General features: G+C 38.3%; 1 protein-coding gene and 1 long non-coding RNA gene across 4 annotated transcripts in view; one reads left to right on the top strand and one right to left on the bottom strand.

The window, feature by feature from the left end:
- Nucleotides 1–289: 289 nt before the first annotated feature.
- The window catches only part of il17rd (interleukin 17 receptor D), a 77,493-nt gene continuing 52,587 nt past the window's right edge, over nt 290–25,195 (bottom strand). The window contains exons 4-13 of one of the 2 annotated variants that reach the window (XM_008105256.3): nt 22,172–22,290; nt 20,190–20,310; nt 19,064–19,108; nt 18,805–18,956; nt 17,173–17,238; nt 14,562–14,616; nt 13,504–13,614; nt 12,240–12,424; nt 7,752–8,691; nt 290–5,514 (exon numbers count right to left, since the gene is read on the bottom strand). In XM_008105256.3, coding sequence (XP_008103463.2) covers nt 5,399–5,514; nt 7,752–8,691; nt 12,240–12,424; nt 13,504–13,614; nt 14,562–14,616; nt 17,173–17,238; nt 18,805–18,956; nt 19,064–19,108; nt 20,190–20,310; nt 22,172–22,290 — 1,910 coding nt within the window. In that variant the 3' untranslated portion in view covers nt 290–5,398. The remainder of the gene's footprint in view (nt 5,515–7,751; nt 8,692–12,239; nt 12,425–13,503; nt 13,615–14,561; nt 14,617–17,172; nt 17,239–18,804; nt 18,957–19,063; nt 19,109–20,189; nt 20,311–22,171; nt 22,291–25,195) is intronic. The other variant, XM_062969879.1, reaches the window with a different exon arrangement.
- Nucleotides 8,797–24,747, top strand: LOC103277953 (uncharacterized). 2 transcript variants are annotated; one of them, XR_505782.3, is made up of 3 exons: nt 8,797–9,075; nt 15,542–15,724; nt 23,587–24,747. It is a non-coding gene; the product is annotated as an uncharacterized LOC103277953 (long non-coding RNA). The 2 variants fall into 2 exon arrangements; XR_010002604.1 differs by having other exon boundaries at nt 8,800–9,075; nt 24,042–24,747.

Below are 25,195 nucleotides of genomic sequence, written 5' to 3'. Positions count from 1 at the left end.
CTGATTTCCAGCTCAATGTGATATGTCTGCTATTTACTTTGAACAAAGAAGTAATTTCCTCAGCTGAGTGGTATGAATGTAACATATCCAATGTTCTAGTCCTGTTTTATTTGATCCCCTTTAAAATATAAGTAGCACTCACAATATCACTGCACAAAATATTATTGGAAGAATAATATATCAAAGAGATACAAGTTTGTACAAACTCAAAATTTTCTTTTTCTGCAGCTAAGAATCAAACAAAAACACATTTACATGCTTTTTAATAAAAAGGACAAGACACTTAGGCTGAAGTTTCATAACTTTTTTATTCTGGTGTTAATTTCTAAAATTATTGAAACATAAAAACTAAATCCATCAAAATATTGGCTCTTGTAGAGAGCTTATATCCATGTATACAAACATGAAAACTGCTACATTTACTTAAGTGTTGACCCATGTAGATACATCTTTAGTTTTTAAAACAAGAATTATAAACATTGAAAATGTTTTACCTCCTCATTTGTGTAATCTAAAAATACACAAGGGATTATGGTACCATTTTTTAAAAAAACAGTTCAGGTTTTATAACAATGCTAAAATCAAAACAATCTAACCTCTAAAATGTATATTAACATTTTTGGCATTCAGGAAACTTTATTGCTGACTTTAAAAGGAGAAAGAAGGATTTGCTGATTCCTTCCTGCCCCCGTAAGAGTCTCTGAAAAATCCCCAAAGTTTCTGCTGGAACTCAGTTCCTTCCATGAAAGGGAGAAGCTGTAACCTGCGATCCCAAGCAAATCATACATGGCAGCACAATTCTGACAAAGGTTAAGCCATTTAAGCTCTAAGCTCCCATTTATTTCAGCTAGAGAGTTAAAGAGCACATTTAACATGTGCAAGTCAAAAGCACCTTTTATATCCAATGTTACTTGGACTACGTGATTTTATTCTTTCTCAAAGTTGTGCCTCAATTTATCAGTCCCAATAGTAAAACTGAAAAAGAGAAATTAAAGTGAGAGGTGGGAAACTCCTCATAAAAACAAGACAAATGTTTTGCAGAATCTTTTCACCACCACTGTTGAAAAATAACATTGGGGCCCTCATGTCTTCTTCTGTGCTACAAAAAGAGAGTACCATTCATTTTCAGTGATGAAACATTAACACCACCAATGAGGAAGGCTACCCCACCAAAGACAGACATATCTTCCTATGGGGAAGCCAGTGCACATGGAAATACTGAATAAGGCACCCAAACCATGTATACAAACAACTTTTTACTATAGTATTGTACAGTATTGGCTCTTGCTTTGACCATAAACCCCTTATATCTGCAGTAACAGGTCCAGTAGCCACAAAACAAGGTAAAATATGCAGAACTCTGCACAGAGTTGTGGCCAGTGCCAAAATCCACAGAAGGGAGACAAATGGCACAATTAATATCCAGACAATTTGACAGCCACAAGCTTTTTTTTAAGGATAACTTACAATTATTATTGGGCAGCTGCCTACATTTCAACTGTAACTCAAATAGGCACAAAGGTAATCATTTATTTTCCAGTGCACAAATAAAGTACATGTTCCAGCTTCCCTGTAATTCTTACACACGTTAGGTGATTTTACAGAGGGGTGAGGTTGCAAAATAGCTTCTTTTAAAAACTGAATCTCAGCATGCCACTAAAAAGAATCAGTGTTCCTTATAAATGCTTGGTTGACTCATATATCCCATGGATTCTTCTGAGTTCAATTAAATGTATGACACATGCTGGATTCAATCAAAAGACAATGTAAACAAGCTGGCTATTTTCCTTTTGTTCTCTCCTCTTGGCAGAGGACAAAAAGCCACTTATAATCTGGCACCATTGAAGAAGCTGCTATGCTATCACCTAGTTAAAAGGCTCATTTCCACTCTGAACTAATAGCTAAATGTAGTCTTTAATGGCCTCTGCTAGAGGAATAACAGCTCAGAAAAAAATAGAAGGCAAAAATAGCTGTACTATTCCATAAGGGAAAAAAATCCTCCAAAATCCACAATAAACAATACCTTCATTCAAACCAATCATAACATTCTGGGAAATTTGAAAGCTTGTATGATGTGTTTGGATATTTTGGTTGATCTTAATACATGTACTGTGTAGCTGTAGATCTGGGGCTTTTTCTATTACGGACCAGAACTACAATGTTTTTATGTGCAATATTATCAAGTATTGTGCATTTAGCTACTTACATTAGCATCTATAACCAGATTAAGTTGATTTCTTAACACCTAAAGTATGTTTTTCTAACCCAGGTAATACAGAATGTTGTCTTTAATTGACTGTTTATTCCTCAAGTGCATCACCCAAAATTAATCTCTGGCTTTGTAAAAATAAAGATTTTTAATTTGACTCTCTGACTGCATTTTAGTGCAAGCAAGAAAAACCATCTGGACAACAGCCAGCTCTAATGCTTTCAGAAGTACCAGTGTCAGCCATCCTTTGCTCCAGAATGTTAGCTATAACTACAGGTAGGCCAATAAATTTGCCAGAAGCAGGTGACAAATTCACTCCCAATTGTAATACTTTATCCTTCTTTAAAAGTAGCACAGCCCCTGTTTAATTTGGAATAGCACTGAGAGGAATAGTGCCAAATTCCACTGTTGATTCACTGTATTCTATGGTGACCGATCCACCAGCCACTCCTTCATGTAACCTGTTATCTGCAGCACCTAGCAGTGTAGTGTGTTAATCTGTCACAGCAAGAACAACACAATGTTACAGCAAGTGTGTTGTTTTACCTGAAAGATTTATGCTATTTGATGAAACGAATACAACCCATGAGACCATATTCTTGTATGTCAGGTGATACAGGAACTTTAGCAGAATACAGCATTAGACTTGTCTAGGAGTTTTAGCTACATTAAATTTCATGAAGGCAATGATGCAGTAGACATTGACCATAATAGAAGCAAATACAATGGGAGATTGCAAAAGCTACTGATATCTTACTTTTGCGTCTAAATATGGATGGGATATGCTGAACTGTTTCCTTTCAGCCATGGTAAGGTGAGAGAGGAAGAATGCTATGGGCCAAGCAGAGGGCGTTGGGAAATGTTCTTACTTTGGTGAGTCTCATATTTTAGCGACTGTCATTGCCAACTGGACCTTCCATCCATTTTTAATTATACATTTTTGTAATACACAATAGTTGAGGTTTTAAAATTCTCTAACATCTTATTCACAGAAAACTGAATTGTGTGTTTACATTGGGAAAGTATCAAGGGCTAGATTTTCAAGTAATCAGGATACACAGGATTCATTTTCAAGTGGTCAACACACATATAGATAGGGCAGGCAATAGCAGTGCAAAGATTAACTGAATGAGTCAAGTGTTCGTTTACCAGAAAGATTCTTCAGCAAAATTCCCTCTCAGTTTAATCAATTCAATAAAGTCTAAATTCCTTTTTGGAATAATTGACAATGTTGCATATCAAACCTTGCGTACCTGTTGCCATTCAGACCATGCTAAAGCAATCCTATGCTCTTATCTCTATGTTTAATGGGACTTAATTGCAACAGAAGTTTTGAACTGAAGACTGGTTTGGAGAAAAGCAACTATCACTATCTGCAAGTGTTTGCTCCCAACACTTTTGAATAAAGGCTCAACTTGCTTTGCATATTCAATCAACATATACACCCAGTTTTATGTCTAATGTGATAAACTGGAAAATAGTATAAAGCAGACCAGGGCAAACCTGGGCCCTCCAGGTGTTTTGGACTTCAACTCCCACAATTCCTAACAGCCTACCGGCTGTTAGGAATTGTGGGAGTTGAAGTCCAAAACACCCAGAGGGCCCAAGTTTGCCCAAGTCTGGTATACGGCATACAAGCAAACAATATATGCAGCAAATCCATAACACCAATGTAACGTGGAGCTTGTGCTGAGCATAACTTTACTAAGCTTTTATGAAATGTTGTGTTTGCATGTGATGTTAGAGACATTCTATTGTCCTTGATCATATCAACAATTCTTCAGCTTTATAATAATTATTTACACTTTTTGCACTCATACCTTTTCCTGCTCAACTGCAAATAGTATTTTTCTTCTATGGGTTAAAACAATAACATTTTAAATATGCAATTTTACTTAGGCAACGAACATTTGATTTTAAAATGAAAATTTGAAGAGATCTAGTAAACACAATGGAGTTCTCAAACTAAAATGTCAAAATAGTGATTAACACAAAAAGGTCCACAAGTTAATATAAGACATAAAATCTGATGTATCTAGCTTACTGCCGAGATGCACTGGGCAGAACTTAAACACAGAGGAAGATTTCTTTTTAATAGAGCCTTCACTGCTACAGAGCCTATTCTTCCATAGGCCTAGTCTTTGGCATTTCAACACTGTGAATCCTGTATTCCCACCCCCAAATCTATTGTACACTCATTATTATACTATCAAGTCCAATTAGCATTTAGAGCCAGAAGCAATGTTATATATCGCACTGAATATCAGAGAACCAAAAGCTTCGGCTATTCATTAGCTATGTGGCTATAATGCTAACATTTAGCTTAGTGTTACATGAATGACTTTATCCTTGTATGCTCACCTCTCCAACATAATTGGAATGAGAATTCTGGAAGCTCTGATTATGCTTTAACTAAAAAAATGGCTTCCTCACTGGGAATTATTTGTTAAAACTGACAGCTCAGTCAGGAGTAACATGTCTATTGAGCCATTTCGTACATCTATCATCATATAACACAGGGGAAAAAATACTGATTGAATATCAATTATCCAAAATGCTTGTGACCAGAGGTGTTTTGGGTTTTGGAGCATCTTTATTTACATATATATGTAAATCGTGAGATATCTTGGGAGATGGGACCCAAGTCTAAACACGTCATGTATTAATGTTTCAATACAATTTATACACAATCTGAAGATATGCACAATATTTTAATAATTTTGGGCATAAACAATAAGAAAGCAAAGGTTGCACTATCTCAGCCATCGTATATAATTTTGAGTTTTGGAGTATTTTCAATTTTGAAATTCTGGATAAAGGATGCTCAACCTGTAATATTTATCTAAATTCTAACATTTTAATGGAATTTAAATTTATATTCTTAACTATTTGTCTGTGTTATATTCCCAATGAAATCTGCACAATTAATTATTTGTTATGGTAAATGAATGTCAATTATTAATGAACAAAATGCAAAAAGAAAGTGTATTATAGTATAGTATTATAGTATAGTATAAAAACAGAAAAATTCTTTGTAAAAAAACCCAACAACTTTGGATAGAAATATACTGGCCATAAACTCCCCTGAGAAGCAGTGTAGGTAAGCCACGTGGCTGTGACTGATGTAGAAATTAACGCATAGACAGAGGCTGTTGATAAAGTGGCAATGCGTAATGATCTTGCAGTATGTTATAAAGGTGCAATTGCCTGCAGTTCATCAGTGCGGATATGGCAATGAAGCTCTGCTTTACATATTCCAGGCACTAGGGATTTTGTGACAGCAAGCAAAGGAGGTTCTTCTTCTCCTAGGGAGAAAACAAAAATTAGAAGTGCACTGTTATTTCATTTGTTCAATACCTCTTCAACACAGAGTAAAATACACTATTATCTTTTATCTCCATAAAAAATTCTTAATAAGCAGAAAGCCTAAGCCAAGGGCTCTGCATGCACTTCCCAGGGGCTCCGCAGACGATTCAGGAAAATAAAATAAATAAAAATTGAATGAAGTTAAAGAATAAGAAACAAAATGTAAAATTATGTGTATTGGTGGTAGTTGAGAATTAATTGAGATATTATGGTAAATTTCAAAGTTTTTAAAATACAATTTCATTGCATGGGCATTGCACAATTGTTTACTTTACATTTATCCCCTCCTTCCCCCGCCCTGTAACACTATTCCTAAACACCATTAACATGTATGACATAGGATTGCCTAAAGCAATGGTTCTCAATCGTCCTAATGCCACGATCCCCTTACACAGTTCTTCATATTGTGGTGACCCCCAACCATAACATTATTTTTGTTGCTACTTCATAACTGCAATTTTGCTATTGCTATGAATCTTAATGTAAATATCTGATATGCAAGATGTATTTTCATTCACTGTACCAAATTTGGCACAAATACCCAATACTACCAAATTTGAATACTGGTGGGGTTGGGGGGGGGGAGATTGATTTTTTTCAATTGGGAGTTGTAGTTGCTGGGATTTATAGTTAGCCTACAATCAAAGAACTCCACCAATAATGAAATTGAACCAAGCTTGGCACAGAACTTCCATGACCAACAGAAAATACTGAAACGGTTTGGTGGGCACTGACCTTGAGTTTTGGAGTTGTAGTTCACTACATCCAGAGACCACTGTGGACTCAAAACAATGATGGATCTGGACCAAACATGGCATGAACACTCAATATGCCCAAATGTGAACATTGGTGGGGTTTGGGGAAAATATACCTTAACATTTGAGAGTTGTAGTTGCTGGGATTTATAGTTCATCTACAACCAAAGGGGTTCCTAAGACCAGCAGAAATATGCTTTCTGATTGTCTTTGGCAACCCCTCTGACACCCCCCTTCACAACCCTCCCCCAGGGGTCCTGACCCCCAGGTTGAGAAACGCTGGCCTAAGGGCTCCGCCATAGAAATTGATTCTAAAAAGGGCTCTGTAAGTTAAAAAAAGAATGGGAACCAATGATTTAAGATCTCAAGAGTATGAGAAGGGGTGTCAAGAACAGTTTACCTTGTGTGAATTTTATGTGGCTAAGAAATCCATGCAAAATAAACTTTATGGAAGAAAACAGTCCTGCCACCTCTTCTGCCCTGTAGCCACCTTAACCCTTGAAAAGCTTTTGAAACATATTAGAGGACTCTTTAGAGCAACAGGGGAGAGAGTATGAATCAGGGAGAAACAACTTGTTCAGGAATGAAATTGTGAGTTTACTTTATACACCTGATGTCCAATACATGCCAGTCAGAGCCTGGACATTTGTTTATTAAAATCCCAACTCTCCTGTTCTAAGGCTTTGGGAGTTCTTGTCAAATCTATGTGAAAACTCAGAAACACGGAGAAGACCAACAAGGCATATTTCCAGCAATCGGGGGACAGGGTAATTTTATTCAACCTGATGCTGGCTGGATACTTTGGATCACACACACTCCAGCCAACTTAATGAAAGTGATACCAATAAAGACTGTAATAGTAGTAGTGGTGGTGGCGGCAGGGAATTGCAGCCCAAAAAGTGGACATCACATTGACAAAGTGTGAAACAGATCATCTAGTGCCATTCTATAGGAACAGGCCATTAGCTGTGCAGCAGTGGGTGGGGGTTCACTCAAATGATGCAGTGAGATTCCTCTTTCCCTCTTTATTACTGGTGTCCTACACCCTTTTAGTGCTTCCTTACAGTCATTTCAGTGAACAGATGATCCTCTGACTGAAACAGAGTCTGACCCACGCTATAGTAAAAGAGTTGCACAACTGTTACTTCTCCTAACTGAAATATATACTGCTTTGACAAGGCTACACTGACAAAATCTATGTGACCGGATCAGGATAGTATTGATGTTGGGGATCTTACATGATTAAACCATTACTAGTAAAGATCATGCAATCCAACAATAAGAGGTGGTAGATGGTAACCATTCTGGTTAATTCAAGCAACTAACGTTTTGTTTAAGAGAGGTAATTAAAGTTATATTTTTAAATAAAATTGTTAAGACTGCAGTTTTCATTTACATCTCTTTTGTTTGCTTAGTCTTACCCAGTCCTGATGAAGAGGAGACACTCTCTGTAATGGAAGAGGTTTCGGTTTGGTCTGCTAAAAGCCCTTCCATTAAAGGTAATGATAATTCAGAAGAAGGAACAGATGAATCGTAAATTCCAGAATCTCGGGGCATATCAGGCAGATTGGCAGCTTTCACAACATGCAGCAATGGTGGAAGAATGGAGCTGCCATTCTGAACGTCCTGAGATTCTCTGTCCTCTCCAAGATTCAAATGCTGAGCCACACAATCTGAGTCTGAATTTAAAGTCAGGATAATAGCTGCATCAGCTTTTAGGCAGAAATCCCCATCAGTCACTTGTTTACTGACTAAATCATTTAACACTAGTCCAGAGTCAAATTTTTCCATCACAGGTTCCTGGTACTGTAGAGGAGCTGGGAAAAAGTTAACAAATTGCTTCTCAAACCAGTCTGGCTCCTGGTCAATGTACTGGTGCATGTTGCAAATGGCGACATAAAGGGAGCGTCCAGATTTGCTTCTGAAATAATTCCTTTTGCTGATGTGTACAGGATACAACTCTGAATCATGAAGACTAAGATCTCTGGACTGTAAATGAGAGTAAAGTTGAGGCAGGTTATCCATGAGCTTGTACTTTGTAGTTAAATCCAGAATAGCAGGAATGTCATTCTCACAGGAATAATCAAAGTAGACTGCAATGAACTTGCAGAGATCATGTGGGCTGTGTTTTACATGGCGCAGTTTCTCTGCTATCATAGCGACAGCAACCATGAAAAGTTCTCCTTTTCCAGCATCCTTTTCCTTGGATCCCTTGTGTTTCCAGCTCTTTTTCTCCACAAAGTATTTCATTCCCTTGGAACACACAATGACAACATACTGGGACTCATTGATTTTTCGATGAAGCCATTCTTTTTGCCCTTCTTTACAAATCCTCAGGTCTTCCCATAAATCTAAGGAAACCTTCAAAAAGAGAAAAGAGGTTAAAACTATTGTAAAACAGACAGGAATTTTCCACACCCCACACATCTTACATACTCCCATTAACGCTTTGGTTCCCAACCTTTGGGCCTCCAGGTGTTTTGGGCTTCAGCTCCCACAGTTACTAACAGCTGGTAACCTGGCTGGAATTTCTGGGAGTTGGAAGTTCAAAACACCTGGAGGCCAAAAGGTTGGGAACCACTGCATTAAGGGATGTATTTATGTTCTTGGAACAGCTGGTTTACCATAGATATGCCTAACACAGCTCAGTGCTTTGATGATGCTGTTGTTTTTTCAAAACAATATCAATTAAACTTCTGGAAGAAAGAAGTCTGGGTGTTTTCTCCTTAAGCGAATCCTTGTTTGGTGAGTTGGAATAAGATGGAATAGGTTTGCTGCTTGGAAGGCTGGGTACTTGCGTTCTAGGGAAATGGTTTTTTTTAGCCAATTTGAATTGCACTGAATAGCCTCGCTGTTTCAAAGACTGACTGCTTTCTACATAGGAGCATCCTTTCTTGGGCAGGTTGAATGTGAAGGAGTAGCCTCATGGCTTGAAACCCTGAGGGTTTGCTATCGGAAATCTTGCTTGGTCAGGTTGAACAGCACTGAATAGCCTTGCTGTTTCAAAGACTGACTGCTTTCTACATAGGGGCATCCTTTCTTGGGCAGGTTGAATGTGAAGGAGTAGCCTCATGGCTTGAAACCCTGAGGGTTTACTATCTAGGGGAAATCTTGCTTGGTCAGGTTGAACAGTACTGAATAGCCTTGCTGTTTCAAAGACTGACTGCTTTCTACATAGGGGCATCCTTTCTTGGGCAGGCTGAATGTGAAGGAGTAGCCTCATGGCTTGAAACCCTGAGGGTTTACTATCTAGGGGAAATCTTGCTTGGTCAGGTTGAACAGCACTGAATAGCCTTGCTGTTTGCAAGTCTGGTTGCTTCCTGCCTGGGGGAATCCTTTGTTGGGAGGTGTTAGCTGGCCGTGGTTGTTTCCTTTCTGGAATTCCCATTTTCAGAGTGTTGCTCTTTATTTAATGTCCTGATTTTAGATTATATTGTTCTGTATTATTACACCACAGTAATTTTAGATATTATATTTGTTGCCTGAGACCACAGCCAGGCGGCCCCTCCTTCCAATCCCTGGAAGAGAGACAGAGGCCCAGGCAGCTGAGGCTGGGAAGGTAGGGCCCTCCTGTGAAGAGGGAAAAAGGGGAGGGAGGGGGATGCAAGGAGCCCTCGGCTGGCCTCAGGGGCCTCCAGAGCCCCCTCCTTCTTTCCTTCCATCCTCCGCCAAAGAAAGAGAGGGGCCCCCGAGTCTCCCTCCTTGCTACCTCCAGGCCGTTGCCACCTGAACCTGCCTGGCCGAGGCCCCGCTCGCTTTGCTCAGGTGAGAAGCACAAGGGAGCAGTAGGACCCCCCCCCCCCACACACACACACACACAAGGAGGAGGCAGAAGGAAGGATTAACAAATTTTAATAGGACGTTTTTAGACAAGGAATAAGAGGTGGTTTTGCCAATCTATTAGTACATATTGAAAAATGTGCACCTGGCATCCAACAAATGGATCAGATAAAGTGTTTAATATGGCACCTGTCCATAGTGCAGTGCAATATTATATAATGACAAAATGTGTATTTAGTTTCAGTGCATATACTTTCTGTTTTCTTCTTGACTCCTGTGAGATAGCCCAGGCTGAGAAAAGTGACTGGCCCAAGGTCATAGAATTTTGTCATTAAGTGGGGAATTGCACCTGAACTGTCCCAATTCTGAAAAGCATCAGCAAATTACGGCACAAAGGGCGTAGGCAGTTCTCGGGGAAATATAGTAAGGCCCATGTATTTACCATGTCAAAAGTGAATTTAGGGTACAGTTATAATTAATTTAAAAACACAAAGTTAAAAACTTGACATTATACTAGAGTAAGGCCCATGCCACTCAATGAAAAAACAGGGAACAAGATTGGGGTGTTGTGTTGTTTCTGGGCAGTGGACAAGATTTCTTGTGTCTTTTAAGGGATATAAAGTGCAATTTCATTATGGAACTTTTTTCAAAGTCAGAAATTTTTTCCAAGGTCTGTTGGGGGACATATGTCAAGCTCAAACTTCAGAATGGTGCCTTTATGAAGGCTCCTTTAACCACTGAACCACAATGGTTGAGCTGCAAGCATGGAGCTCCACTTCTTTGCCAAGGATTGCTGAATAATACCCAAAATGAAGTAAATATTCCACAAAAGCCTTCTTGTAAGGGGGAGACAGTGGAGGGTCCCACCCTGGAGTGAGAAAGAAGCTGTTCCTTTAAAACACTATGAAGATCCAAGAAAGTTGAATCAATGCAAGTGCCAAGACAGATGTGGAGTAATTGGAAGGAGGGGAGGAGGGAATGAAGGGAGATAAGAGGGAAAGTGGGAGAAGAACAGGGAGCTCTGTTAGATTTGAGTTGTTAGTGTGTTGGAAATCAAGGAGTTGCTGGGAGCATTACAAACAGCTATCAGAGTCTTGTTTGTCGCAAACAACTGACAAAATGGATAACGCTGGACCATCTTACACTTCTACAAATTAATCTGATCAGAGGAAAAATTAGTTTTTGGAATACAATTCCCATGTTAACAGTCATGGCCGCTGGAAAATTCTGGTAGCTGTAATCTAAAAAGTAACTTTTCAAGGTCTGGATATGATGGTATAAAGCACTTTATTATTTATTTATTTATTTGTTTCAATCATTTATACCCCGCCCTTCTCACCCGGGGGGACTCAGGGCAGCTTACAATTGGCAATTGATGCCGTTACACTGATATACAATGAACTAAAACGTTAAAACAGTTAAAACAGTCATAAAATACAATATACAAACATCAATTTGCAGTCAAACATCCTCTAGAAAAGAACTAAACTAGAAAATAATAGGCAACTACTTTTACCCAGATTTCACCACTAGAGGTCAGACCTGCTGTGTGACTCTCTTCATGCTAAACTACAAATAACCCCACTCTCCCCCACAAACCCAACAGTTAAGTCCAAACAAATGCCAATTAATTTAAAACCTCACAGAGACAGGATTAGTCCCAAACAAAGAAGACTAAATAAATCCTACAGGCTAATACTTTTCTCTTTCTTTTACTTTGCCAAGACTAGCTATTCAAAACACAGATTTTCACCTAATTAAAAAAAATGGTGCAAAACAAGTTTGAGGATTCCAGGTACTTATAGAAATGAATAAAATTTCTTTTTAAAATATTACACCATTGATTTGTTCCATCAATTTTCTTCAATGCCTATAAGTCAATCATTGATTGTATTTGACTAAAGGAATTACAAATCCTATAATACAAAATCCGGTAAAAGAATGCATGCATTCGCAACATACACACAAAACCCAGATTAATGAATCCTCTTTGCAGTCTACAGCAATATCTTTTTTAAAACGGACTAAATGATTTTCAATAATTATTTTAAAAGTCAAATGTGACAAGTTTGGGTTTGACATTTCTTTGCCTAGAGTCACACTTGGGACAACCTGCACAAAGAGATTACCTCACAGCCGCAGAAGTCCTGAAGGAAGTAGGCAAAGCACTGGATGACATTAATGTGCTTCTGGCAATCTTTATTGGAATAGCAGATGAACACTTTTGGCCGGGGACGCTGCCTTTCCACATGGAGAGCTGAAGAGTAGTTTGATGATTCTGAACTTTCCTCATCTAAATGGGAATAGATATTTTCTAAATTGAAACAAAAAAATCGAAAATGAAGTATTTTACTAGCTACATAGATAAACCAGTACTGCAATAATAATAATAATAATAATTGTCTGCAGTGTATAAAAGATTCTATACTTTCCCCCCCCCCCCAAAACCTCCTGGTTTCCTTCCAAAAATAACTCAAAGAGTTTCAGGGAATTTGTCATAGCTAAAGTTGCTGCTTATAGTCACAGGAGATGAAAGCCTTATCCTGATGCAATTCAACCTCATGAGAAATAGGCATGCTGTATGTATTATAGGCAGCGAGAAAGCCCTTGTGGGATTGTCATGTGCTAACCTTAGGTACTTGACTTTGGGAAGTGGGCAGATCCCAGTAGGGTGGCCTTTTGCAGTTGGCAGATCGTAATTTTGTCAATGTCTGAGATCTTTTGGCATAGCACCCAGTGTGCCGATCACCACCGGGACCGCCTGTACTGGTTTCTGCCAGAGTCTTTGCAGTTTGATCTTGAGGTCCTGATAGCGGCTGAGCTTTTCCTGTTGTTTTTCATCAATTCGACTGTCACCTGGTATGGCGACATCAATAATCCAAAGGTTTTTTTCCCCACAACTGTGATGTCTGGTGTGTTATGTTCCAGAACTTTGTCAGTCTGGATTCGAAAGTCCCACAGTATCTTTGCATGTTCATTTTCCATTACCTTTGCAGGTTTGTGATCCCACCAGTTCTTTACTGCTGGGAGGTGATACTTGAGGCATAAGTTCCAATGAATCATTTGGGCCACATAGTTGTGCCTCTGTTTGTAGTCAGTCTGTGCGATTTTCTTACAGCAGCTGAGGATATGATCAATGGTTTCATCAGCTTCCTTGCACAGTCTGCATTTTGGGTCATCAGCTGATTTTTCGATTTTGGCCTTAATTGCATTTGTTCTGATAGCTTGCTCCTGGGCAAGTCTAATGTGGTAAATTACCCTATGCTGGTATAGAGATTCTAACATCAGAAACGGTTGAAGGAAAGTACTTCAGAGAACAGAACACCCAGCTTCTAAACAGCTCAGTTTCCACTGCATGTCAAAATTCATCCTCTGGAAAAAAGAAAAACCTACCTTGTTGCTTTTTACGACACATCACAGTGAAAAGTGTTGCAAATGCTGAGATGACAACCAAAGGAACAGTAATGGCAATTGCTCTTATTGGTCCTGCCCATGGGGAGTGCACTTTGAAAAAGACCGGGGGGGGGGGGGGGGGCACACAAAGAGACATCAAATTAGCTCAAAGTGAGGCATTTGAACAATCTCACCTTTCATTGTCATTGTTGAATCCATCTAAACCAGGCGTGGGCAAACTTGGGCCCTCCAGGTGTTTGGACTCCAACTCCCACAATTCCTAGTAGGCTGTTAGGAATTGTGGGAGTCCAAAACACCTGGAGGGTCCAGGTATGTCCATGCTTAATCTCAACTAATGGTTTTTGTGATGCTTCTACAACAAACATAGATAGACATTCCCCCAGTCCCATATAATTCCTATATTAAAAACAAAAAACCCACCCTGCTATAACTTGCATACACTACATCAACTGTCGCAACAGTTATAAATACTGTTGATTGCAACCTCCATCCAAACTAGAAGCCTGAATACACACTGCTGTGATCATACAATTCCCTCCCGCTCCTCCCACACACACAATCACAAAACAGCCTGGCACTGGTTAACAATGCTGATTCTCTTTCATGCAAGGCAGCAGCAAGAATAAAAAAGAAACAGAGCAATCAGATCATGTCTAGGCATCTAACTTGTTCTTCCCCTTAACAGGTTCTTTAAAACAGTTAACAGAAAAGGGTTACAGGTCATCTATGGGTTTTCTACAATAAATTGGCCGAAGAAGCAATCTCAGGAGGAAACTAAAAATTATATTGTCAAAGGTTTTTATAGACAAAATCACTGGGGTGTTGTGTGGTTTCCAGGCTATATGGCTGTGTTCTAGTAGCATTTTCTCCTGACATTTCACCTGTACCTGTGGTTGGCAGTTTCTGAAGATGCCAGCCACAGATGCAGTAAAACATCCAGAGAAAATGCTGCTAGAATATGGCCATACAGCCCGGAAACTACACAACACCGCAAACTAAAAATTAATCTCTTTTTCTAAGTAAGCCAAAAAACATACCTGGTTTGAGTGCATAATGCATTGTTTTCCTTGTTGTGTTGGTGTCATCAACCAGCTTATAAAAAAACAGGAAAGCAATGATTTAAAACATTGTATTGTATTAAAAGAAAAGTAGGAAGGCGCTTATTTCAAAAATTGCGCTCTCTCTCTCTCTCTCTCTCTCTCTCTATATATATATATATATATATATATATGAATGACATGACAAGAGGAAAGTATTGTGTTTGGGGGACCTAGACGTGAAGACAATTTTTCCCCACATTCTCCTCCTCCTGCATATTTCGCTAATGCTCAAAATCCAGATCTGGTTTTCCCAAGCTTTTGTGTTCCAAAATGTGTATATGCAGTGGGTAGGAAAGATTGATACCCCCACTTTATGGAAATAGTTCCATCCAAGATTGTACCCTATAGGATTTAAGCCATCCAAGGAAGAAATAAAGTAATGATTTTAAAAGCTCAAAGAATCTATGAATAAATTTACTAACGCTTCATCGTCTGATAAATACAGCATCCAGTGATGACTTCATAAATGAATGGCTAATCACAGGAACAATTTTAGTGTTTCCTCAAACATAATACTTTTTAAGAGGATGGGTTTACAGAATGAGTTGCAGGTTAACTGCTATGTAAAGAGCAATCCGTGTTGAATATATGTGTGAACCTGTCCCGACTTGGTCCAGATGTGAAAAGACAGCATGGATAATTTGTTTTTTTTAAAACAAATATATAGACCAGATTTTAATTTTTGATTGAATTATCTTTGTAACATATAAAACAGTACACAGAAAAATAGCCATAATAGAGTGGACTCCTGGTATCTGTTGAGATTTGGTTCCAGGACACACACATACACGCATGTGGATCCCAAAATTCATGGATACTCAAGTCCCATTATGTACAATGCCATAAAATGACGTCTCTTATATCAACGGACAAAAACAACATTTGCCTTTTCAATTTTTGTTAATACAAAATTTCAGGCCATCGATGGTGGATTCCGTGGATATAGAGGGACAACTGTAAATAGTACTAACAAGAACTGCAGCTTCAGAACTTCATTCCATAATCTGTGCATAGTAGCAATCGCAAGATAGATGTCACAGCACCAGCTCAGAATACCTTCCTACAGGCTCACCATGAGTTGAAGTTCAAGTAACAGACAGGTAAATCTATCCAATGAGAATTTAATAATAATAAAAAGTGAAACCAAGTGTCACGAAAAGCATCTGTGTTACAGCCGTCGCTTTGCTCATGCATCTACTGTGCAGTTTCTCCATTAAAGCTAACTCTCATAACCTGTTTTTCCATTGCACTGTAGAAATCTTTTGATCCCTCTTCCAGGCAGCCTTAATTTCCATGTGGGCTGCCGGCCAGAAGACAGAGAGAAGGGCTTTCTGCAACAATGCCTCATTACTCCCCTCACGGATTGCCAAAAGATCCAGGGCTGGAAATATTTTGATTAGTTTTTTGTGTGTGGTTATTTGAGATGCTTCAATGAAAACCTCTTCCCAAAATGAATAGACCATGTCTCAAGGATATATAAAACCATTCCCACTCAATTCCACTTTCTAACCTACCTAAGTTATATAGTTTAATTTTAGTAGGGATAAATATCATCTCAGGGCAAATGTCATAATACATATTCCCTTGTCTTAGTTAAGGCAGTTGTCAAAGGTGATACTACCAAAAATCAGATTTCTAAAAATATATTTTTATTTTAAAAAATATTTTTAAAATACTATGCTTCTCTCAGCTCTCATAGGAATCAATCATTCTGTCACATTCACAAAATTGAGTTCTCTAAAGTCAAACATGAAAAAGCCAGGCAATTTCTATTTCTGTGCATAAAAATGGCAGTAAGAGTATTCAAGATGAGATCTAATCGCTGACGTTTTAAGGACACGGAATATTATGAACTCAACTCTGGCATTTGGGTGTCTGTCTGGTTCAAGCTCCATCACCAGGGTTGAGCCACTGACCTACAATTGTTAACTAAATAAATTTTCACCAATGTTCAAAAAGTATAATTCACTTCTGATGTCAGCCATGGATTTTGCTTTGTAATTGATTTATTTTAAGATGGTTTTAATTCTCTAGGTAATTTAGTCACATTTTAAAAATACATTTTGTTCATTTTATGTTTGATTTATATTTATCCATATATTTTTATTATTTGTAATCTGCCTGAAGTCCTAGGAGAAAGGCAGTAAAATAAGTAACACTTACAGTTTAAACTGATGTTTTGAATAGTTCTATATGAAATCAATCATCCCAAGAAGAAAATGTCTTAAACTCAGAATCATATTTGGATGTTATTGCCAATCTTAAATACTAATAATATATCAACCCTCAAATAATATTAATTATAATACAAAAAAAAACTATGTAAGCTAAGGTGCAGCAGTTAAAAATCCTTTTTGGATATCAGGAGTACTTGATTTCACTAAGATGGTACTACACTGAATATTAGCTCCATGGCTGCCATGCAAAGATAAAGAATGCTCCAAGTGTGCTCCCAATGTCATCGTTTATGAAAAAGTCTGTCTCATTCTATTTAAGTAGAAAATTCTATTTCTTTCCATTCCAAATCCAGAAACTACAAAATAATTACCTCAATTATATAATCTCCTGGTGAGACATTCTGAAGAACACAGCTTGTGATATCTGCATTTTTCTCCTAACAAAGCAAAAGAAAACAATAATTTAAGTAAGTTATTTATATGCTCTTGAATAGTAGCAGAAAGTTCAACATTAAAAGCCTACCAGTCTGGAAATTCATATTGCTTCCTAAACATCTGACATTCATCTGGTAGAGATAAATGCAAGTCCAGAACAAGGTTATTAAGCCCAAAGACTTCAGAGCCTTTGGCCTTATAAACGTAGCACAGTAATCATAAAAACAGTTAAGAATTGTAATCCAAATACCAGTGTGAATGTAGGTGCAGAAGGCTCTTTCCCTCCCACTAGAAAACCTTGCTCCACTCATAGACCAGCTCTTCTGGCCTACAGCCAAACATATCAAACAGCCCAAGGGAGCAAATTCCAAAAACGAATGCATATGATGGAAAGCAATCAGCATTTCATCCAAGGAAATGAGATCTGCACAATGTCTTATGGACTGTGAGGAAAACATTACATTAATATTCCATAGAAAGCTACATAACTTCAAAGCACTCTTAGCCCAGACATACTGCTTATTGTCTCAAGTCATCAAAAAGAAAGGGGGAAAAGATTCCAGTAATACTTGCAAAAAATGAAATTGCAACCCCTATTTTTAAAAATCTACATATAAAAATGTGCTTATAACTAGCCAAGCTACAGTCAATAGGGTGCTCTATATTGTTACAAATCCTATTACCAATAGCACTAGATATTACACTGTCTTCAAGAGATCAGTGCAAATAGGATTCTACTGTTATGGCACACTGATGAAAAAGGAGCTCCACATTTTCACACTGAGCACAATCCAGTCACACTAAAGCACTTTCTTTTCCCAGTGATTTCATTTGCTTCCTGAAAGCTTCCTTACTGAAGACCACTGGGATTTGAAAGGGATTGTGAATAGATTGTAGCCATTTGAGCTTTCTGAGAAGAATGGGTACTTCCCAATGCATTTTAAATGTCACAGTATATTCTCCACAGAAATTATAAGCATGTTCCACACTCTAAAAAGTAACTTTAATTTTAAATTATGGGTGTAGGAAACACTGAATCATCTGAAAGCAAAGGTTTCACTGTATCAGCCACATATGAAGACAAGTTTGGAGTTTAGGGATACTTGACCTGTAAATCAGAGCTGAAAATAATGTGGTGTGTGTATCACCAGCTGACTTATGGCAACCCCGTGGATTTCACTGGGTTTTCTTAGGCAAGGAAAACTCAGAGATGGCATTGTCAATTCTTTCCTCTGAAGAGCAGAGGCATGCATATTATACCTTTGTGTGTGTGGGGTGTGTATGTGTGTGTGTATGCCACACACATGTGTGGCATATGTATATGTACACATATGGTGATCTGATGTAAAGTTGTGTCCTCAGATTTAAGAGACCAGCATAGATCAAAGTGGCTCAGATTCCAGAACAAATGTGCTCCTGGTTATTTCCCCTCATAATTCAGCCCTATCTCAGCCATACTGGCAGAACAGCTCTGCTGCCCAAATCTTCTGCCAGCATATCTTAAAAGATATCAGACCTATTCCAACCATTTCATATATATGTAGCATTGTAAATCATGCTCAACAAACCTGTCTACAAGTCTTCTGCTTGAAGTTTCCTTCACTTTTCAGCTTGTAGTGCAGATAATAGTATCTGAATCCAAAATTATGCGGTGCATGGTCAAATGATATGTGCATATTAAACCCTTGCTGTGTAACATTCAGGTTTCTAGGCTTCCAAACTATCAAAGAAAAGATGTTTAGACATGGATTAAGTATACTATTTTAGAAATCCAAACACAGATTATCATCCAAATACAAATAGCATGAAACAAGAAGTTCTACTTACAAGGTTTACAGGCTATATTTTCTGGCTGTAGTAGCAATTCACAGGCTAGCAAGAAAAATGTATACAAAAAGGAAGTTAGACTTTCCAATGACAATTCATTTTTTAAAATATTAATCCATCAACCAAGAGAGAGTGATATTTTAGTACTAGGTTTCACAGGGTGGATCCCACATCAGCCAAGAAATTTGAACACTGACCAGAGAGGGTCTTGGAAAGTAAAACCATCTTAGATGCCCCTGGGCAAGTTCTTGAGATTGTCATGGTACTGTTAGCTATTACCAGAACACAGTTCTTGCAATGAAACAGAACAAGCATTGAAAAATAATAAATCTAATGCAGCTGTAAACATTTTCTCATGACTTCCTTGTTCACCACACAAAGAAGAGGAATATCATTATAGTAGCAGTCCATATTGTCTCACCGAGTGAGGAAGAAATGCCTTTAATACTTAACACCTGCAGGTTATTTCACTCCCTAAAGAGAAGCTACTGAGGAAAGATTCAGGGGAGGCAAGCACTGGACTCAGGACAAACAGCAGCAAGGAGGCAAAGTCTCAATTCAACTTTTCTAAAGGAACTCAATCTAGGATATCCTTAGAGAGAGAATGTGAAAGCAGAGGAGCACAAGCTCACCAATCCAAGAGAGAAGTTTCAGACTAATAGGTCTCTATTCTTGCAAATAATTTACAATAATCAAAGAGGAAGTGGCAAACAACCCATAGATTGCATGCACTGGGTCCTGAATCTCAGAAATGTTATAGCTGAATTAACCCTTGAGGATATGGGGCACTCATAACATACTCTTGCACTCCATTGTTTCTGTGGATGCAGGAACTGACTGCGATCCCTTTTAGTCTTTTCCAACTACTTGGAAAGGTTTCTCTTTTTTTGAGGAGTGGGGACAAAATCCCTCAGCATCATGACCACTGGCTGGATAATTCTGAACGTTGCAATCAAGAGTAATTTTATTAGTATTGCTTATTATTAGCATCATCCAAGGTCTCAGAATCCATTTTATTTAAAATTATGTTCTGATGTGTTTTTTAAAATTTGCTTCCTGCTTTCATTTATACTTTAGATTACACCTAGGTATCTCTAAAATTAGAAAGAACTGCTGTTGTACTTACGCCGAGTTCTGAAGAAGAAAGGGTGATAGTTACTTTCATTCTTAATTGATGGAAACGGAACAATCTTTACAAAGTAGTCAGTTTCAAATTTCAGATTTAGAAAAGGCTGAGATTCCACGCCCTGAAATTTAAGGGAGAAATTTAAGACTGTCAGTAACTTTATTCCAAAATTTCCTGCATGATCTTTACAATGCATGCATGCATAACTTTATTACGGTCCATGGACCCACAGCTGTTAAGTGAATAACATACAAGAGTTTACAGAACAATGCAATGTATTCTCGTAATTTGTGTTCATAGTTCCCATTTGTAATATTTACAAATATTTACAATTTATAAATTGCAAATGGAGAATGGGCAAGAAGGTGCAAGGTGGCTTGGATGGCTTTTAATTGAAACTGGACAGTGCTAACAGATGTTAAACTGTCAATGAAGGTCAGAAACAGGTATCTTCAACACTACAGTTCTACCAGCAATGTTATACATATCTGAAACATCGGCAACAACAAAGTTAGAGGAGGAAAAACTGGCGGTGACTCAGAGAACCATGGAAGGAAGGATGTTTGGTGTGACAATAAGAGATAAAGCCAACAAGAAAGAACTGCATCAAAGAACCGGGGTATGTGAGTTGGTCAGTGAGATCTAGAAGGCAAAAAAGAAGATGGGCAGGGCATATAGCATGAACAAAAGACAACCAATGGACATGGCAACTAACCAAGAGCCAATCTCGTACTTGATGGGACGAACCAATGGTTAAGCTATTCAGCCAGAAATGAAAAAGAAAAGCGCAGGATCGTATATTTTGGCAAATGGTACATTTGCGTGAAGCCCAAAGGAGTGGAACAACGACAAATTGAATCAAATAGAATAGTTCCTATTTGTAGGGCAGTAAGATTATAAGTTACAATGGGGTCATCTATACACATCTTTTGTTATTAGTAGCTGGTTTGAGGAGGCTGCTGCAGAATAGATTGATAAAAAAGGGCAGACATAGGAGTTTGGGATTTTGGACTTCCCAAATGGGTTCCCAAATGGGTTCCCATGATTTTTTTAAAATAAAAAACTGGTTAAACTTTTGACATGTTTGTCCCTTGATCTACAAAATAGGAGCACACACCAAAAGCTATCATTAATTTTCTTCCTGGTACTCAATTAGCTATTCTATGTTGCAATAGTTCATAAAGAAAGGAGAGTATACTCAGTCTCACAAGAAATAATAAGCAAGAAACAAATCTGATCTGGAGGATTCCCCCCCACCCCCAGCCATCACATCTAAAAATGCATCTGAAGCAGTCTCATAGCCTCAGAATTACATTAATATTTCCTGGGAGTCCTGTAGTCATGGCCCTCCACATGAATGCTCAACATCTGCTGACATGCTGTCCTTCTAACAGATGGGCATTTTCATCCAGAGCACTCAGATACCAAGTGCCGAGGACACAAATGTTATTGTGTGCAGTTCTTGACACAGATAAGTGCTTCCCTCAGCTACTTGTCAAAACCGTACATTTCGCCTTTGTTTCTTCAGTAACCAAAAGGGACTCATCGAAAGTTCACATTAGTTCAAGATGTAAAAGAGCAAATAATAAATGCCTATAATGCCTAAAAGGAGGAGAAAGAAACTGAGACATTTTAAAAGTAGGTGAAAAGTGGGACAACAGTTAATTAGGTCTGACTCTGCCGAACAGTGATAGTTAGAGAATACGTATAAACCTAAAAAGTATTTTTCCTGTTTCTAATATTACAATTGACAAGAGATCTTTTAATGAGCAATCCACACACACACATATACAAATGATCAAGATCAAATTTTTGAAGAGGACTTGTAGTATAAAGTTCTAACAGCTATAGCAGGCCTCATAAAAAAAACTATCCTAAGATTTGGGGCCCAAAAGATTTAATAAAAGATTCCAAAAATTATATAAAGGAATATGCAAGGTAATCTTAAACCCACAAAATATTTCCCTAAATATCTTACTTACAGTCCATTTATAACTTGAATTGAGCTGCTTTGGATCTTTCAAAGTCAACTGTTGACACTGTCTTCCTTCTGATTTTAATTCTTCAAGTATCACCCGAAATCCTTTTAGAAATTCAATTCCTGCATAAAATTAAACAAAAAACCCTCACTGCTTACATATTTAATGGTAGGCTGCTATAATAAGTAGGATGTCTGTCTGTCTAACAGAACCATAGCTCCAACGCCATATAACCTTAACAACTGATACTTGGTGTTCATACAAAAAAAGACCACATAATAATAAGTCTTGATACTGACTGGTTTCTAGAAGGACTGGGCAGATCTGGTCAACCATTCTGGCTGAATCCCAAAATGAATACGGCCAATTTGGGCCAATTCCTACCAGTATCAGATCAAATCAAACAGGTCTAATTCACTTTGAGAATGGAACAGAATGGTCCAAAGCAATTTAGACCAGGTATGGGCAAACTAAGGCCCAGGGGCCGGCTGTGGTCCCCTGGGCGCTTACCTCAGACCCTCCTCGTTTTCCCTGTCCTCTCGGCACAAGGATTTGGAGGCCCACCACATCTTTATGCAGAAAGGATATGGGAGGAAGGCATGCAGCAGCTGAGAGCCCTCTGGAACGCTCTCAGCCACCATATGTCTCACTCTCTTCCTGGCATAATGCCAAGAGGACAGCCTGAAGATTGGGGGATGAAATTTGGGAAGGAGGATCAGGGCCGTTGCCACATGTTCCATGTTCCTCCCACCCAGTGCATGTCCAGCTGCCTGCTCTCCTGGCCGGGCCCACAATGCAACCCCAAGGCAAAAAAGTTTGCCCATGCCTGGTTTAGACTGATCCAGACATAAAAAGTAAGTGGGAAAAGCCCAAACAATGTGTTTCCAATATGACAACATAAGGAAAACACCAAGATGGGACAGCAGGAAATTTATTGCAAATCTAACATCCAATCTGGGGCAGTAATTCAATTTGACTCTAACGCTCCAACCACATTGCTTGTGGGGATCTTCTACCTCTTTTCTTTCAAAGAACTTTAAAAAGTGGGTGAATGTCTCTGTATAGACACTTCTGGAATAGGGCTACTAACAGCCAGTCATGTATTATAGACAGACCACAGTTTGAAGGGTTCTACAATGTACTGCTATGACAGCCGTAAACTCAGTGAAAATCCTTAGTGCTACAACAGAACGAACAAAGAACACAGAATTGATACACTTTGTCTCTTAGAACAAATAACAGGAATAAAAGCATGCTTTTAAAGAAAGAAGCTTTGTATAACTGGCCAGCAGGGAATCTTGTCTAGGCTGGTCCTAACATGAGGAAGAATGAGGTGGATGCCTCAGGGGGGATCTGGGGTGTGAAGAATAGCTTCCAAATTGTTAGTTAGTTATAATGGGTTTTTTCTTTCTTTCCAGGAATGGGGCTTGTTTTGCCAAGGATGGTTCTATCTCCCTTATGTGCCAAAATAACCTGGCTGGTTTTGGGTACTGTGTGTTTTGACTTACCGTAGGGGAACAGCAAGTGAGAGGGCATTGGTTGTTTCACCTCAAACAGCAAGATGTCTCAAGTCAGCCTGGATGTGCGTCTACTTTAGAGGTTCAAAAATTGCAGCTGTGTCTTCAATTTGGCTCTTTGTGATATTTATTGTGAAGGCACCATTCATCTCAAGAAGCCCTATTCTGAATAACTGGGCCATGAAAGAATCTAAGCAACTATCAGCTGGGTGCAATTAAAAAGGAATAGGGACCTTTCCCATATTTCAAAAGCACTTAAACCAAAATTAACTGCAAGAACGTCACTTTGTACATTTTGTTGTGCTTGAATTCAGTTTTCTGAGTGTGTATATTTACATAAGTATCTCATTTCTCAGGTCCAAATGATCCTGCAACGGGAAAGGCAAATGAGCCACCCACTGTGTCATTATTTAGAGGAATAAAAGCAGTGTTTGTGCTAACATACAGACCATGAAAGAGAAGAGTTAACAGGCTCCACGTTACCTGAGATCCTTCAACTATAGTTCTCTCTTGATGCTTTCAAAAGGATTAACCTCTGATCATTACAAGAGAAAACACCAAGCTTTGTATCCCATGGAGATTGGATGCAGCCAAACCTGCAGCTGCAGATTAGCCATTCAGTAACTCTACACTCTTGGAAGCATGGAGTATCACTTGCACATTCCTTCTGACAAACTGCTCATTATTGTCTATTCAGGTTCATGGGCTACTGAATATAATACAGCATGCTACAATTATTTAATTAATTTTGTCATTTTTACATTTCACCCGAACTTATTTATGAGTGGTTTATCAAAACATATGTCTATTTCCATCACATTAATTTATAAGCACGGTACAGCTTTTAGTGGAATCAGTGGCTTTAAACACACTATTGCCTTACCAAGAGTAAAATCTGTTAAAATCAATGGGTCTTAAGTTACTTATTGTTGAAATAACCCATTTGTTTCAAAAGTAGTGTAACAATGGATTTAACCCATTACGAATTTGCATTGACAGATGCAATTGTTAAGACACATGGTAACTAGGATATATCTGTGCATTAAACCACATTTTAAAATTCTCTGTTGTTATTAATAGCCTACTTTTCACTCTTATAGGAGACTCAAAGGGGATAACACGCTAAAAACAATACAACATATAATTTAAAACCTACAAGGCTAAAATGGAATTAAATGTGAAACTATTAAAATGAAATTACAGTAAAACCATTTAAAATCTATTACAATACATAAAACACAACACAGCACCCTTTGCCTTGATCTTAAAAACCTTCTTCTATAAAAGCCTGCCAGAATAGAAATTTCTTAGCTTGCTGCCAGAAGGATAACAGGGAGGAGGCCATTATGGCCAGAGTTGAGGAGCCGCCACCAAGGTCCCTACTACACTGCCATATAAAATCCAGATTGTCAGATCTAAACTGGATTATATGGCAGTGTAGAAGGGGCTCAAGGAGACCCTCTCTCGCATCTCCACTAATTTAGATCTGTTCCATAGGATTTGTATAACA

Source organism: Anolis carolinensis, chromosome 2 (assembly GCF_035594765.1).
Source record: "Anolis carolinensis isolate JA03-04 chromosome 2, rAnoCar3.1.pri, whole genome shotgun sequence".
Lineage (NCBI taxonomy): Eukaryota > Metazoa > Chordata > Lepidosauria > Squamata > Dactyloidae > Anolis > Anolis carolinensis.
This window is presented reverse-complemented; position numbering and strand designations above follow the sequence as displayed.